The sequence below is a fragment of the Chelmon rostratus genome, chromosome 1 (genome assembly GCF_017976325.1).
Source record: "Chelmon rostratus isolate fCheRos1 chromosome 1, fCheRos1.pri, whole genome shotgun sequence".
NCBI lineage: Eukaryota > Metazoa > Chordata > Actinopteri > Chaetodontiformes > Chaetodontidae > Chelmon > Chelmon rostratus.
In genome coordinates, this window is record NC_055658.1 from 23,442,202 (window position 1) to 23,459,397 (window position 17,196).

The 17,196-nt window shown below is 42.5% G+C and overlaps 3 protein-coding genes across 3 annotated transcripts in view; all 3 read left to right on the forward strand.

Moving 5' to 3' along the window:
• The window catches only part of fam214a (family with sequence similarity 214 member A), a 30,708-nt gene extending 26,805 nt beyond the window's left edge, over nt 1–3,903 (forward strand). Inside the window, exons 8-12 of the mRNA XM_041942102.1 lie at nt 657–753; nt 1,115–1,273; nt 1,454–1,522; nt 1,940–2,133; nt 2,257–3,903. Of these exons, the coding sequence (XP_041798036.1) occupies nt 657–753; nt 1,115–1,273; nt 1,454–1,522; nt 1,940–2,133; nt 2,257–2,410 (673 nt within the window). The 3' untranslated portion in view covers nt 2,411–3,903. The remainder of the gene's footprint in view (nt 1–656; nt 754–1,114; nt 1,274–1,453; nt 1,523–1,939; nt 2,134–2,256) is intronic.
• Nucleotides 3,904–5,016: 1,113 nt separating this feature from the next.
• arpp19a (cAMP-regulated phosphoprotein 19a) lies at nt 5,017–9,185 on the forward strand. The gene is made up of 3 exons (XM_041937337.1): nt 5,017–5,194; nt 6,148–6,270; nt 8,210–9,185. Exons 1-3 carry the CDS (start codon nt 5,138–5,140, stop codon nt 8,378–8,380), a joined length of 351 nt encoding a protein of 116 aa, XP_041793271.1. The 5' UTR covers nt 5,017–5,137; the 3' UTR covers nt 8,381–9,185.
• Nucleotides 9,186–11,583: 2,398 nt separating this feature from the next.
• Nucleotides 11,584–17,196, forward strand: part of myo5aa (myosin VAa) — a 51,556-nt gene continuing 45,943 nt past the window's right edge. The window contains exon 1 of the mRNA XM_041957869.1: nt 11,584–11,703. Coding sequence (XP_041813803.1) covers nt 11,677–11,703 — 27 coding nt within the window. The 5' untranslated portion in view covers nt 11,584–11,676. The remainder of the gene's footprint in view (nt 11,704–17,196) is intronic.

Below are 17,196 nucleotides of genomic sequence, written 5' to 3' on the forward strand. Positions count from 1 at the left end.
AGACCTGCTATAGCAGCCATATTTAAACTCTAATACGCTGACATAGCCTTGGATCAGCAGTAGGCTGTAGAAGTATTGTCTGTGTGTTGTGAGATCAGACAATAAGAGCGTTGTTCTCAGTGGTAAGGTTAGGTCAGCCCTGTTCTGCTGACTGTTCCTCTCACGCTGCCACCTGCTGAAGCTCTGCTGTACTGTGACTGCATCTAGAATCACACACATTCTGCTCAAAATGGCAGGCAGAACTGAACTGGCTTTTGTATACACAGAGCTCCACGGCACTGCCTACACACAGTAGATGTGGGTGGTAGCTCAGTGCTGCTTTTGATAAAGAAGATGTTTCAAGAGTTTGGCCTTCAGGGTGGAAAGTTCATTTTAACCACCAGACAAGTTCTGGTCAATTTGGCTGTGGCTGGTAAAAGCCATTGTCATGCCTCCATATTGGATTTTCCTTTTTTATTCTAAAAAAATAGCTTGATTAAAACTGCTTATTTTGCGTGTGACCAATTTTGTTTACACGTAACTACGATGCAGTCACCTCAGCAGGTCTGTTCAGACATACCACGAGTGCTTGTCAGGTGAACATCATAGATGCTCTTTCACACCCCATGCCTTGAAAACAAGTCGCTCAAGTACGTATGTGTGTTTTAACCCTTCAGGGTGTGTCCAAAGAGAGAGGGGTACACAGATGAGTCACAGCAGCTGTTCAGTGCCAGCGCTCCACCTGCCAGTCTCAGTCTGCTGGGAAACTTTGAGGTACAGAGCACAAACACACTCAAAATCGTGTCTTTTTCATCCAGCATTTTTGAGAATAGTATACTTTCACTCATGCCAGTTTTCATCCTTAAATAATTCAAATCAAACAAAATGCTCACAAAGGGAATCGACTCGACTGCCAGACCTCTCTTAAGTGCAAAATCTGGACTAGACATCATGTAGCAGCTTGTACATTTTGATGGCAAACTTCGTGTTTTCCTTTTTCAGAATGTTACCTAATGCTTTGCTGACTGGATGAAAAATTTTGTTGTCTTTCCTCCGTGAAAGGTCAAAGTCAAGATGTGTTAGTGTGAGATAAATCATCGAAGAAATTGAAGAAAATTGCCATGTGTTTCTCTAGGAGTGTGTGCTGAACTACCGCCTGGAGCCTTTAGGGTTAGTGGAGGGTTTCACAGCAGAGGTTGGAGCCAGCGGGTCCTTCTGCCCCAGTCACCTGACCTTACCTGTGGATGTGTCATTCTACAGCGTCTCTGATGACAACGCTCCCTCACCATATATGGTGAGATGACTTTTTTCTCCCACATAGTCAAACAATCATCCAGTCTTGTTTTTCCAGCATGTGTGACTGAGCCTTGAACTGAAAGCCGTATCTGCAGTTGTCCTTATGTGTGTGTGTTTGAGAGCTCCTGTGTGCATATTAGAGCCTTGCTTGTGACACAGTGGTTGTGTTTTCTCACAGGGTGTGATAAACCTGGAGTCCCTGGGGAAAAGGGGCTACCGTGTACCTCCATCAGGAACCATTCAAGTGGTGAGGGAACTTTTTGAGATTGTTTTTTCTCAAATGTAGAAATGTTAAATAATAATGTTGAAATATTTATTTTGTGTAAGATATCTGCATCAGGTCATACACATGGCTGAGAACAAAGAGCAAATTACACCAAGTAGCAAAAGGAAAGGGAGACCCCTAGTGGTTAAAGGCAAAAATTCATCATTGAACATACAGATTCAAGGGCTTGTTTTGATTCATTTATTGTGCTTATACTTCTGCATTTAAAATACATTTTCCTGTATATGCAGTAATTACATAATTAGGATGACGTGCACTGTGTGATGCCCATTTTATGTATCTGTCGCAGTAGGTAAGATCCTCTTATGTCTGTATAGATCTATCAGTTCCAGTCACAAATACCTTAATCCACCTATGCTCTCTGGTTATACCCTGCAGACCTTATTTAACCCCAACAAGACGGTGGTGAAGATGTTTGTTGTGATGTACGACCTACGAGCCATGCCAGCTGGACACCAGACCTTCCTACGCCAGAGGACCTTCTCTGTTCCCGTTCGCCGTGACACAAACAATCAGACCAGCAGGAAGCCCCTTGGCCACGGACGCACCTTGCGCTACCTCGTTCATCTGAGGTGAGTTGGCTGGCCTTTCATCTCTTGTGCACATTCAAACTGGAATATGTACAGTAGCCATGACGTTTCTCCTCCCTTGTTCATCCTCCCTGTCTTCCATCTCTCACTCCCAATGTCAACCAGGTTCCAGAGTTCTAAGTCTGGGAAGATCTACCTCCACAGGGACATCCGCCTACTGTTTTCCAGGAAGTCCATGGAGGTGGACAGCGGTGCTGCCTACGAGCTCCAGTCCTTCACAGAGTCCCCCATCGACCCACCATTCTCTCCCCGCTGCTGAGGCCCGATTCTCTCCCGCCTCCACTTCCGAAGTTTCAGTCACATCTCAATGCCAGCGATAGACTCTTACTCAGCCCATGGCTAGTTGGGAGGGCTCTAAAAGAGAAGCGATTTAAGGACGGCAGTCAACAAGACTCACCTGGCCTGTGCCCAAAATCTTAAGTTTCCATCCCCTCTGTCACGAGGACAGACAAAAGGGTGAGCTAAGTGGCTGGGAGACTCGTCAGAATGAAACCTTGTTCTCTGTTAAGTGCATGACCTTGGATCAGAGTGCGTCAAAGGCAAAGGTTTATACAGTATGTTTCAGATGCCATTCTCCTGGTTAAGAAGACCTTACCAGATATGATAGGTAGTTCTTTTTCCTGCTGTTGTGTGTATCCCCTCCAGTGTTTGGCAGTGGAGTGGAGACCAGTGATTGTCTACAGAAGCAGTTAGACACTTGAAGTATTTCAGCAGAGTTTAGGCTACTTTGCTCTGTTTACTCAAATTAAAAATGTAATTGGACCTCTACTTGACATAATGAATAAATGTTCAATTTCACTTTGTTTCATTATAAATGCAATACGAGGCCCTTTTAATGGTAAAAGATCTGGTTTCAAATCCTTAAAGATTCGACTGATTGAACTGAAAGTGAACTCAGCTTTTCGACCCTGTGATACCCAAACTCGAAGCAGAGGGAGTGCGTATGGAAGAGGAAGAAGGTGGCAGACTGTGGAGGAGCGCCATCCCATCATCCAAAAAAAAAAAAAAAAAAAACATTACCATGGACCACTGAAGTCGAACAAGCAATCAGGCTGGATTCAACTGAAAGCATTGCAGCAGAACATCAGAAGTGCACTGTGGAATTCTTTTCTCATTATAACTGGAAATGAAACAGAAAATAGTAATATTCTAATACTTTTGTACTGTTACAGAACCACTTTATTGGAAGTGTTGCAATAGGAAGAGTAAAATTAGTTTAGTGTTTACACATTCACTTTCAGTTTACTTAACCATCAGTTTATTTAATATTTAAATTAATATTTCAGTTACTACTTGTGACGTCTGTCATGCTAAGATGATGTAGTGCAAACTGTATATCATAGTATGTATTTTTGACATGAATATTCAAATCTGAAAAAATATATATATCTTCTAAAGCATTCTTGAAAGCTGCCTGTCTGTCTCTTTGTGTTATTATATTTCCCACCATGTTTCCTGTTCTACCACTACATCTGGAGACCGTCACAGACTGTGGTGGGATGAAAGGAACACAATATGTGACGCCTTCGCTCTTCAAGTAGTAAAATATGTCTGCTGACCTGAAGATCAGAAAAGGAGGAAAGTTGAAATAAGGAATCAGGGATGATGACACCAGTTTCCACGCTCTTCACATGTGGCAGGAGCGATGAGTTGGGTGCAACAGCTATGTTCTCAGTTCAAACATTTCACCGATAGTGACTATATTCTGGTACAAAGCAACACTATGAATACACCATCTGAGATCCATTTCTGACATTCAGGTCAGTCTTAGTATAGTGTTGTTTTTTTAGACAAATAGAGTTCAATGTGCTCTTCAGAGTGCATCACAGCATTAGATGTGCATTATGAAGAAAACATGACTGCACAGATGAAGTAACAACAGGAAATGGACCAAGTGCATGTTTTTGGAAAAACTTATCAAACAAAATCTATTGTAAGGAATTACCACAGAAGTGTTCTTATTATAATCTGTCTGTACTTGAATAAAAAATATGTAATGCTTTTCTAAACTTTGGAAGATTAACAAATACGACCATCAGCAGATGATTGTGTCAAAGGTTCCTGATGAAGTCAAATGATTTAAAGTTAGTTCCAAAAACTGGCAGCTTTAAAGACTGTGTACAGGTCACAAATATCTGATGAATACATCATGTGAGTATTTCAGCTAAGATAACATTTCCTACTGCGAAATTATACATCATTACAGATCATTTTGGTAAGCAAATCAATTCTAGGACAGAAAGAATAAAAAGTTGAAATGTGAGAAAACCTCTTGTAAGACAAAACTGCATCCCCCTAAAGTATTATAGTATAGAATGGTATACGCAGCAGTGTCTGCAGCACAACAGGGACATGGTGCAGCTTGAAGTCAGCAGCTCTCTACCGCTTCAGACTCATAATAAGAAGACTCTGGACAGTGGCAGGAGAGTGCTGCTGTCAGTTATCATCTTTTGCAGCCGCTGGGATCTCAAATGTATCTGCGCAGCCTCACCACACTTGCATGCATCATTTTTTTTCTTTTTTGTCACGATGACAAAGTCAGGCTCCGCTGCTTCATTCACTTGCAATTTAGAATAATGTGAGCAGGGCAACCGCATAGTCTATTTCAGTCTCTGCCACGAAACAAAGAATATTGGTATGGGAAAACATACCTCGAGCTGCGCTGTGTTAATCAGTGCTGCATTCATCATCCTCCAGATCGGAGGATTACTTGACTGAAATCTGGATTTGTGGTGCAACACATGGGTCTAACAGCTGATCGGTTCGTTACGCAATGTAAATCCGATCCCAGCACTAAATGCGGGTGCACGGCAGGGGTGCCAAAACGTGAGCGCGCATGGTGTCTCCGCATGTGACGTCGTATTTCTTGTGCGGGATTGCGCGCTCGGTAGGACTCGTATGGGTACGGAAAGTCAGAGCAGGGGATTTGTGGATCACTTGTCAAACTCGTGAGCAATCTCGTGTCTGAGATCACGATAATACAGAAATGTCGGGAGATAACGAAGAAACACAAACGGCCGAGGAGACAGCAGTGGACGAGAAGGTAACCGTGCAGCGGATTAGCAGTTTAGCAGCAATAGTGCCACTATTGACATTGCTGTAGCTAACGCTACGTTAAATAGCATAGCGTCCTCGCCCCGCGCTCGTTATTGTTGACATATCAACCAAAGCCAGCTACGACGCACTGGTTAGAATACTTATTATTATTTGTCAAGCCTTGTAACGCCATTGTATTACAAGGTAGCTGGCCTGCTGTTTCGGTTGCAAGTAGAGCGAGTGTTTCGGGTGGTTGGTGTGAATGTCAGAGGTAACGTTATGGCTAGCTAATGTTAGCAGTTCGCCATTCGCCAAGCTAGCTCTTGACATTTACACACACTGGCAAATCGCTAACAGTTAGCTCAGCGGCTAACGTTAGTTTAGCTCAACCCAACAGATAGCTGTACAGTGGCTTGAAGCTTAGTTACATTAACGTTGTCTAAAATTTCACTGAAGCTACTGCAGTTTAGCCTATTGCTAGTTGCTACCTGGCTGCAACAAACAACAAACTGGCGGTATTTTTGCAACACATTCAGCAGTTAATCCTACAGTCCAACCCACTCAACCAATTGCAGGGTAACGCTAGCTTTACACCGTCTACTTTGAACACCACACAATATTTCCTTTTATCTTGATATTGATATAGACAGCATATTGCAACACAGCCAGGTGAATACATACATCTTTGCTTTGCAAATATTGTTTTAACCGGCAGCTTTAGACACCCAGTAAGATATGTTAACTAGGTTTTGTTGACGTTAGCAAAGGTCTATTATGGACAGTCAGATTATCTCTGTACTGCAGTGCAGTATAGATGATCCAGTGATGATGATGATGATTCAGAGGTTTCAGTGGGAGCCTGGAGGGACCTGTTAACCTCTTGTTATGCAGTAACTACGTGCTTTTTGAGCAAAATGTCTCCCCCACATCTCGATGCCTCATGCTTCTACTTGTTTTCAGGAGATTCAGGACAAGGTGATCAGTCCTGAGAAGGCAGAGGAGGCCAAACTGAAGGCAAGATATCCAAATTTAGGAAACAAACCTGGGGGCTCTGATCTGCTTCGCAAACGCCTCCAGAAGGGGGTGAGTTATCTCTTACGTTTGTTTGCAAAATATTCAGAGTTCACTAAAGGACAATCTGACACTGTCATTTCGATTTTGCACTTACACTCAGTTGCCAGTTTATTAGGGACCCAAACTAATGCAGTTTGACAAATTAATATTACCTCAAGGTCTGCTTGCTAGACCTTTCTCGAACAAACCATTTATGTCAATGACAACAGACTCAATTTTAGAAGCACCCCTCAGTATGACACGTTGCCAAAAGAAGTCTGATCATACTTAAGCTTCTCCTCACTCGATTGATTGCATCAGTAAATATTTTCCTATTGAGTTTATGGTCTCAGTCACTAGTTCAAAGTCTTCAAAACAAAATGATGTTCATTGTGTAAATAATGCAAATTAATGGAAATAAACAATAAAGCAAGGTATGCTTAATGCTCTGGCTACCTTGTGATTGGCAAGCACTACCACAGTGTGTTCTTGGGTTCACAGTCAGATCCAGTCAGGATAGAGGAGTAGCAAAGCTCTCCAGCTTCACCCTCTCATCCAAATATGGTCACTTCTGGTTCCAAACAACCAAGATGGTGACAGTCATAATGCCAAACTCAAGTCTTCAAACAGTAGTTCACAAACCATTGAGTGACGTCTTGATGGGTTTATACTTGGTATGACACAATACAAATTAACAACACCACAAACTGCAGTCTCCAAAATGACTATAATGTTCAATGAAACAAAACTTGTATGTTATAATCTTGACAGGGTGGGATTTATTGCAGGGATGTTCTTCTGTTTTAGCTAAGTTTACTTCACCTAAATTGGCAACAGAGTGTATAATTACATTGCCTCCATATATTGTACAATGATTAATGATACTGTGAAATTGAAGGCCAGAGTGTCATATTAAAGTGCATTTGTGATGCAAGACTCCTAAAGTGAACCTCGCTCAGTTCCTTTTTAATTCATCAAGGTACATTGGGCACAGACCTGTACACACATGCTGCAACATACAAGCACTGCATGGCATGTAGATGGTGCATTCAAGACACATTGAAACTAGGAAATGTTTTGTTTTCAAGGGTAAAAGAGGAGGTAATGGTGTGTTTCTTTAGTCTGAACTGCAATGTTGACATTCTGCTCTATATTTGTGGAGTCTCATGCACACAGATAAAGAAATTATGTGCAGAAATGATTAGGACATAGAAGGAAAATTAGTGGAGAGTCATGATAAATAACAGTTGATTTATCAAAATACCACCTAACACTTGCTCAGATAACCAAGTAAGCAATTTGATAATCCACAGTTGAACTAATTGGAAAAACAAACTAACTATACTGAAAACAGATTATTTCTTCTTTACGCATAACAGTCCCAAAATGATTGATGGTGACTAATAGATTTCTAGATTTACTTCAGTCACTAATCAGCTAAAACAAACATACAAAACCAAATATTTGGTAATTACAGGTATGCAAGGAATGGCTTGTTTTTTTACAATCATAAATTTCTTTGCATTTCTTTTTTTGTGGGTGACTTACCGCCACCAACTGTTAATCAATGGAAAACTTGTGTATCATGACACGTTCATGCTTGCATGTGCCTGTGTGTACTTGTGAGCGTGCATGGTACAAACTAAACAAGGATTCATTCATAAAAGCACTGCTCCATAGCAGTAGTCAAGAAACCCCACAGAATACCTTTAATACAAGATCATTTGTGGTGTTTGCTTTCTCTGCCATCTAATTAAAATAAGCTACACAAACCTTTAAACCTGTTGTCACTCTATCAATATCAGCAAAGCTGTATATGTTACATACTAGAGATACATTTAATTGATCCTTGCAATGTAACTGAAATATTTATAAACCTGAATGTTCACTATATTTGGAGCTTGCCTTATTCACATGCTCTAGATGTTCTTTTTTCATAATTCACAATTTGAATCTAATCTCTCTACAGCAAAAATACTTTGACTCTGGTGACTACAACATGGCTAAAGCGAAGATAAAGAACAAGCAGTTGCCGACAGCTGCACCAGAGAAGACCGAGATCACAGGGGACCACATCCCCACCCCCCAGGACCTGCCCCAGAGGAAACCTTCTCTGGTGGCCAGTAAACTGGCAGGCTGATGCACACACAGCCTCGACAGCCCCTACTGCACCTCTCAGCCCTAACCCTATCCACTCAAGTGTCAGACCTGTAACATTATCTCCCCCACCCCTCACAATACCACCTGTCCCCTCCCCACCAGCCTGGACCCCACCCATGAGGAACCCACACCTAGCACCCAGCAAACCTGCTAACTGATACCTTAATATCCTGTTTTATTTTTGTTTCCATCCCATCTGGCCCTGTCTTTAATACCTCTTGTCCATGTTTTTGTCTTTCACAACTCCCCCAAACTGACTGCCCTTCTGTCAGTGTCCTCTCGCATTTCCATGTTCTTTTTTATTTTCTCTTTACTTCCATGTAAGATACGTTGAAAGACAGGACATCCAAGTGTGTGTATGACGAGCGGACTGCTCGACTGATGGACGACTGATTCCACGGTGTTTACTGGCTGAAGAGAGGGACGAGCAGCATAAGCTGTGTCTTGTATGGTTGGAGGGCTTTAGTATGGTCATCAGTCCATCAGTTTGGAAGTGTGTATATACGTATATATATTTCCTTTTGTTTGGCACAGGGGCAGACATCAGCCTTTTAGAGCATTTTACAACCCTGATTCCAAAAAAGTTGGGACAGAATGTGATAATTTACTAATCCTTTTTGACATCTACTCGAATGAAATACAAAGACAATTCTTTTTGACCTCATTAACTTCATTGATTTTTGTGAATATCTGCTCATTCTGAATTTGATGCAGCAAATTCAAACAAGTTGGGACAGGAGCAACAAAAGACTGTAAAAGTTGTGGAACGCTTCAAAAACACCTGTTTGGATCATTCCACAGGTAAACAGGTTGATTGGTAACTGGTGATAGTATCATGATCGGGTATGAAAGGAGCATCCTGGAAAGGCTCAGTTGTTTACAAGCAAGGATGGAGCGAGGTTCACCACTTTGTGAACACATGATTGTATAAAGGAGATTACTACATGAGCTCGGGAACGCTTCGGAAAACCGTTGTAAACAGTTTGTTTCGCAGATGATTGCCTTCTGTTTTCATTTAAGTTTTACACAGTGTCACAACTTTTTCAGAGTCAGGGTTGTACATCAGATTTGTATCATTCACTGTATATCCTTATTCTAAATTATGCTGTCATTATGCTTGAGTGATTGACTGAATATAGTAATGCGGAGGCAAAGCTCAGTTTTGTTAACACGTGAATCATGGGGGGTGGGGGAAACTGTACTTAAGGATTAGGGTCATGAAAGTGCATGTGTGACACAAGGCTCCCAAAGGTGAACCTCACTGAGCTCCATTTCTGTACATCAAGGTGCATTGGGCACAGACCTTTACACACATGCTGCAACATACAAGCACTGCACAGCATGTAGATGGTGAATTCAAGACACATTGAAACTAGGAAATGTTGTTTTCAAGGGTGAAAGAGGGGGGGGGGGGTGTTTCTTCAGTCCGAACTGCAATGTTGACACTGTATTCTGTATTTGTGGAGTGTCATGTATTTCAGCCTCAGATGACGACACAGTCACTCTCCTCAGGCTAAAATTTCTAGTTTCAGGTTGTCATGAAGTAATCACCAGTGCTCAGAGAGGGTTAGAGGAGAATATGGGACCTGAAAGCTAAATTCTTGTCATAGGGGACCAGTTTTTGTGTCCTGTATGCTGTGTGAGTTGACTGCATTTATGGTAAAAAATGCACTGGGAGCCGCTCTTGGCACTAGGAACAAATATTGTAAGAAATTATGTTCAAATCTGGAAAAATCTTCTATATGCATAAGTTGAAGTAGTTTCATTTTTAAAATGTTCTTGGTCCTGTAAAGTGCTTTTTCAGGTTCCTTGCTGACTGGATGAAGTTGATCTGCAATGTGTTAAATCAAAGCTAACACAACATCCGTCTGAGCTGTGCATGTATATGGCTGCCCTGCTGTCACTTTGTGCCATTTTGTTTTGTAAATAAAATAGTTTTGCACAAATGTTTAACTGTTGTGACATGTGTGTCTTATGATGACTTTGTTTGAGATGTCTTTCAGTTGCCTAATCAATATATACATATGAACATATGAATGACAGTTTTAAGGTTTTAATTGATCTCTTGAAATTGACATGATTGAGAAGTGGTGGCTGTTAGTCTCAGTCTTTTTTTGCCGTGTATTGAAAACTTTGTTGAGATCAAACTTTCCGTTACAGTCAGTGAAAGACAATAATACAAAGGGGAGGATTTTTCTTTATTCCATTATGTGATAAATTGAGTAGTGTTGTACTGCAGATGGCAACAACAGGATGCTCAAAAATCAGAAATCCAATCACAGGTAATCCAGCACCACCGTCTGTGATGCTTAACACTAGAGTACTTTTAAATTTAGATTTTATATCTTAGCTTTATAGCTACGCCCCAATAACTGCACTAACAAAGTAAAAAGCCACAAAAAAACACCTCTTGGTAGTTTTAACAAAAATTATGATTCTGGGGCCCCACAGCTGAAGACCCTCACATATTACAGTCCAATAATTGTACTTATTTAATGTAATGTGGAGTTTGCAGCAATATTCTTTCAGAGTCATAAAAGATGGCTACACTGCAACACTTACAATTTTCATTATGCAATTCATGTTGAAACCATGTTGCGAAAGAAAACAAAACAAAAAAAATGACATAAAGTTGTCCTTTTTGATCCATTCTCTCTTTTTACAAAACTTGTATATATTACATTTCAATATATATTCAGAAAAATAATTTTTGGAAAGTACATAAATTGTTAGTAACATTGACATGCATGTATATTTAAATAACAGCCATTTCTGTTAAGTTATTCCCAGCATTACCATATCTTAAATAAAAATTGAATGGTTTCCAGACTTCTTCATAAGCCCTGACCACGTAGTCTCTCAAATATTTTTTTTTTCGGTGTGCCATATTTTTTAACCCAAACATCAATATTTTGCTTTGCTTGCACTGCAACTGTGAAGCTGTTTTGTTGGTGTATTTTCAGCTCTTGACCATCGGGGGGCGCAGTTTTCCACGCGGCATCAGCCCTCTCCGTTTGGCTGAATCATTTCATCCATACCCAGAATGCAAAGTGAGACGCCGAAGCGCACATCAATGAGCAGCAGCAGCCGCAGCAGCAGCAACATCAAGCTTTTCAGGTTATCGTGGCGATAAGAGACGCGTCTTCCCTTCGAGTCCCCGCGGCAGTAAACGACCCCTTTCTCCGCTACATGAACACACACACCGGGTCTCATGCAGCGAGGAGACCCGCAGGAGTTTTAGCCCAGATTGGAGAAAGGACATAGCGAGTGACCGTCATGGCAGCGTCGGAGCTGTACACAAAGGTAAAATAAGTGAATATTTACGTGTATGAAGCGGGGTGCTAGCATGGCGGCTACATAGATGCAGCTCCAGCGTCCTGCCGAATGCCCTCACATTTTCAGGACGTCCTCCACAGAAACATGCTGACAGTTTGCTTTTCCCTACGGAAAAAATGTGCCTTTTCGACAGCCGGTCTGGTGGTGGATGTAAATGAATGAAAATGATTGTGAAATCCGGTCAAACACGCTGGTGTGACACGCAGAGGGATGTGTTTGGGTGTAGATGGGTGCAGCTGATAGAAAGACAACAGATGCGGCAGCGGGTGATTTTTCTTTGCCTCACGACAGGCGTCCTTTTTCAGACACATCAGACAAAATCAGCCGTCGTCATGTCTGTTGTGTCATCTGTCACCTTGTGTGTTCATCAAAACAAAGACACCTTCTTCTCCCGGGCCTCCTCATTTCACATCATCCCCCACCGGAGGCCGGGGAGCTGGGATGATGCAAAGGCGGTGCCAGCCATCATGGAGGCTCTGCTCCTCCGATTTTAAACCGTAATGTTTGGCGTTAGCTCAGGCCTGTATGGCCAAACGGCCTCGTGTTAGTGTTTCATTTCGATGTGGGCGCCTGTCCCAGCCTCATATCCCGGCTGTGTGGGATGTGAGCCGAGTCCCGCAGGTTGGGTACCGCTGAGATGCTGCGATGAGCGCCGCATCCGGACACTTTAGCATCCTTTAGCATCCAGGATGCTGAGAGCAGTCCAGGCCCTGAAGCCTCAGTGTGGCTTTATATTGCCAGATGCCCACTGAAGACAATGTGAGGCTGCTGCCAAGGAGGCCTGTCACACTCAAGACTCACAAGGTCATAAGTGCTGCTGCTGAAATCAAGACAAGAAAGTAGTTTGTGTGTGTGTGTTTGTGAGTGAGTGAGAGAGAGAGAGAGAGGGTGGGTGAAGGAGATGAGTCACCCATCCCCCTACTTTGAAAGCTGGTGTGTTCATCTTGACTCAGGCTGTGATGGAGGGAAACAGTGACAATGTGTGTGATGGTGATGCTTGTTGTTGAACACTTCGTTTAAGCCGCACTAAACAGCAGCACTGCACTGTGTTTGTATCCGAGCCACTCTGCTCTCAGTTGGATCGCTCAGGCTGTTGTTTCCAGCCTCTGTTGTCATGAGTGCTCCAGTTTGATCCGCGTAGACAAATGGTCAACGACAGCCTTCGGACCAGGTGTCTCAGATTTGAGCCATTTGCCTGCGTCAGCAAATGGACACGGGTGCTGAAATGTTCGAGTCCCCGCCGGCTCCTGGTCTGTATCTGACCCCGAGCTCTGCTCTTAAAGGACAGAAGCAAATGCACAGGCACTAACTGAGTGTTACATTAAGTGCTGAAACAATCTCATCAATTAAATTTAAACAGAAATTCACCAGTTCCAGCTTCTGAAAAGTGAATATTTGCTGATTTTCTTAATCATCGTCTTTGGATTGTTGGTCGTACAAAACCTGAAATTTGGACACATCATCTTGGACTTGATGAACTTGTGATGGACGTTTTTTCTTGATATCTGACATGTTGTAGACCAAGCAATTAATTGATTAATCGCAAAAGTAATTGGAGCTGTACACAAAGGTAAAAGACATGTTTTGCATACACATATGTGCATATTTATATGTTTGTGGATAATAAATGTTCTAGTTGCGCTTTCAGTGTCCTACAAAAGTTTGATTTTTGCAACAGGATCGTGCCTTTCTAATAGTGGCGACGGCTTTAAGTGAATGAAAATAGATTTGAAACCACATAAATGTGCTGGTCTGTGTGCAGTGTGATCTCAGATGAATCTATAATGAAAACAAGCATTAGTTGGAGCTTTTGTTGCATTATAAATGTAAGATAATCTTTAGATAATATGTGTTGGGACTGCTTGAATAGCACCTGGGTGTGAAATTACAGCCAGCATCCGAACAAAGTGCAAGGAGATTTTGGCTGAGGCTGCTGAATCTGTTTCCTCTGCCAGCAGGATTTGGTTTGTAGCCAGCCATCAGTTTGGCTGTCTCATCCCTTAGGAGTCTTGTTGGTTGTCAAATAGTTTTAATTGCATAGGGGAAACTTTGGCTGCATGTGTGCAAGCGTGGTGGGGAAACACAGTGTTTTTATGGTATCGTTTGAATGGTACAGTCTGTTTTAGAAGTCAGCCTCTGATGTGAGACCCCTCTCTGTGATTTACTTTTCCAACACAGGGCTGGAAAACACTCTGCTCTTTGTGCGTGTGAGTCAGCCTTATAGAAGCTTATTGAGCGGGTCTGAGCTGCTTGGTTAACATGCATAAACACACACACACACACACACACACACACACACACACAGAGCATCAGATCTCCACTCGGCTCCTGTCTGACCTGACCATCAGCATGAAGAGTGGTGGCTCAGAGGTGAAGGCAGATTGTATTTTTTAATATTTGATTCAGTCTGTTCCATCCGCTTGAGCCGAATAAAGTAAGTAAATCGAATCAAGATCAAAACTAGCAAGAGGTGGCGAATGTGAATGAAACAGTGCCGTGTAACTAAAAGAAGACATGGCGGAGTGGGAGGATATTCTCATGGAAATGGGAGTGAGGCAATGCTCCATTACATGAGTCAGAGATGGAAAGACTATTCAACGCTCAAGCGAGAGTGTTTTGCGGTGCCACAACAAGTGCATGTACTTTATATTTAGAGTTACTAGACTCGGCATGGATTCACGCAGTCGTGTAGAGATGTGTTGCCTCTGGCTGCAGTTCAGACAGCTTTGATTCGTCTGTGGGTTTAGCTCGGCTGTGGTCGGCCGTCAGTCCTCAGGAGGAGCTGGCTGTGAGACAGTAATGCTCACCAGGTTAAGTCATCATGAATTACTTATTAATGAGCTTTTTGCCATGATAATGACAGTATTACAATGCAGGCACTTTTTAAGTATGTGGTTTTATTTCAAGACTGTCACCTTCATTAAGATCTTTGGGTAACTGATGAGGAAAACATGCAGTTTTTCATAAAAAAGGAGCTCAGTCACTGTGTATTCATTGCAGTGCGTGGTGCTTTCAGGTTCACATCACTCAGGACACCTTGATGAAACGGTATGTGACAAACTGCAGAATCTCTTTAATTACATGCACGCTCATATACTGTTGGTACACCTGTGCGGTCATTCATTTGTCAAACAGCCAGCAAACGGCTCAACTGCAAGAAAGATGTTCCACACTTAAAATGTAAAGAGTCACCTGTGCCTCATTATCACAGGGAAGTGCATCTCAGTGATCGTGCAGTGATTGCTTGATTTTTCCCACCTCTAAAGGTTGTACTCACACTGACTTGATGCTAAGCTAAAACAGCTGCATGTGGCACAGGGAGTTCAGGGTAAATCAGGATTGAATCATACGGGTGGGAAAACGATGATGGAGTTGGGCATCTTGCACATATGGCCACACAGCACTCGGTACTGTGAGGGAGCGGGTGTTGTGATGAGCAGCTGATGAAAAGGAAAACACCTGCTGTTGCATCACTTGTGAGGGTGTTTTCAAAAGTACAGCGCACTTGACTGTTTCAACCCCTAGAGAGAGCAGCACAGCAGCGTTTTTTGTTGCTGAGCGTGCATTTGATTGACAACACCGCTAACTTGTCCCCATCCGTAATTTTTAGCCATGATGGCAGCAAGGCTCCATGGATACCAGTGACTGAAATATCTCAACAACAATTGGATGGTTTGCTATGAAGTTTGATTGAGATATTCTGCAAGATGAATCCTACTGACTGGTGAACCCTGATGTTTCCTCTTGCGCCACCATGAGGCCCACGTTTGTGGTTTTGTGGGAGATATCTCAAGAGGTTTTGGGTGGAACAGTTGGTACAGATATTCATGTTTCCGTCAGGATGAATCGTAATAACTTCGCTGATCCTCTGACTCTTAATCCAGCGCCATCACCAGGTCAGAATATAATTGTCCAAAACTTTTGTCTATGACTAAATACCTGCAAAACTAATGACATTCCCATGAGCCTTTCTGTGCAAAGTCGCAAATGTTGGCATGCTAACGTGCTAAACTTAAATGGTGAACATGGTTTGCATTTCATATTAGAGCATAGTAGTTTATATATACAGTATATATGTGTGTGTCATGGAACAGGACAGGGATGCTTTGTGTGCTGTAATTGTCACCTCAGCAGAATCCAGTGGTGAGGTTTACATGATCCAATGTCCGTGGTTTATATTTTTCTTCTCAGCTCTAATTGAGAGCATCTGCATTAGATTCCTGAGATAACCCAGTTAAAGTAATTGCGCCGTCATGTTGTGTATGCTCTGGCATGTAGTCATCGCAGTCCTGTTCAACACACGAACACACCAGGGGCAGACGCACAGAAAAGGACTGCGTGTTCATGGCTGATGTAGTGATTATCTCTTGATTCGGGGAGCAAACCTTTAGCCTCTTATTTCAACATTGTTTTTGTCTCGACTGGGATCTTGAAGTCAGTGAAATGTCATTGTTAGACAATGATGCGTGAACAAATATTGAGTTCAGAAACAAACATTTTGATTCATGTTTGGGTAGTAGTGAATTGTGCTCCTCGAGAAAACAAGAGGACACTTTGAATCCAGCGTCTGTGCGTCTGTCAGACGGTCTCCTGTTTTCTCGCTCAGAGACTCTGTCTGCATCACTACTCATGTGATCGAGAACGGCAGCCGGGCTGTGTGATAGACAGCAGGGGTGGCCAGTCGTCTGTCACAGGGCAAAGAACTTTGGGTTACGTTGGTGAACGGCGCTTGTGTCTGCAGACACAATGAGAAGGTTTCATTCACCAGCGACTGCTGGAGCTCAGTGCTCGATCAGCTAGCGTCTGGTCTTGTGGCGCGTGTGGCTGGAGGCATCCAGAAAACCAGCAGTCCCGCAGCATGAGCTAGAGACTCGAGGAAGAGACAAGATGAACCGGGAGTTGGAGTACATGTTTGTCCAAGTAAGTTCCTGCTTCTTCAAAGCTTTCAGTTCTCACCCCCATCGGTTCATTCATTGATTAAGTAGATGTGTAATCAGAAAAGATGTGTGAAATCGTCAAAGATGCTGGCCTTTAAATCTAATCAAACTCCTGTTGAAGGAGAAGCTGCTTTCTCTTTTTAACTGTGTGTGGTTCTTCCATAAGTGATCTGTAAGTTCTGGTCTTGAATTTGGTATGTTATTGTATAGAGGAGCACCAGTCCTGGCACACCCTTCCTATGTAGAAAAAAATGTTGTGTCACTGAAAGCAACAGTGCATTGCTCGCTAGCGTCAGATAAGTTTTCGTATACGAGTAACAACAAAATCTTTCGTTTCAGATTGTTAAAATTTACGGGATTCACTAAATAGATTGTTGTTTGTCCCAACCTTCGGAGATACGGGACTGCACGTCTTTGCAGGCTAGGACACAACCTCGTTGGTGAGATGGAGCAGCAGAATGTTCTCCTACTGAATGATAATCCAGCGGCATGTTAGTGTCCTATAGATCTACAGGCCACATAA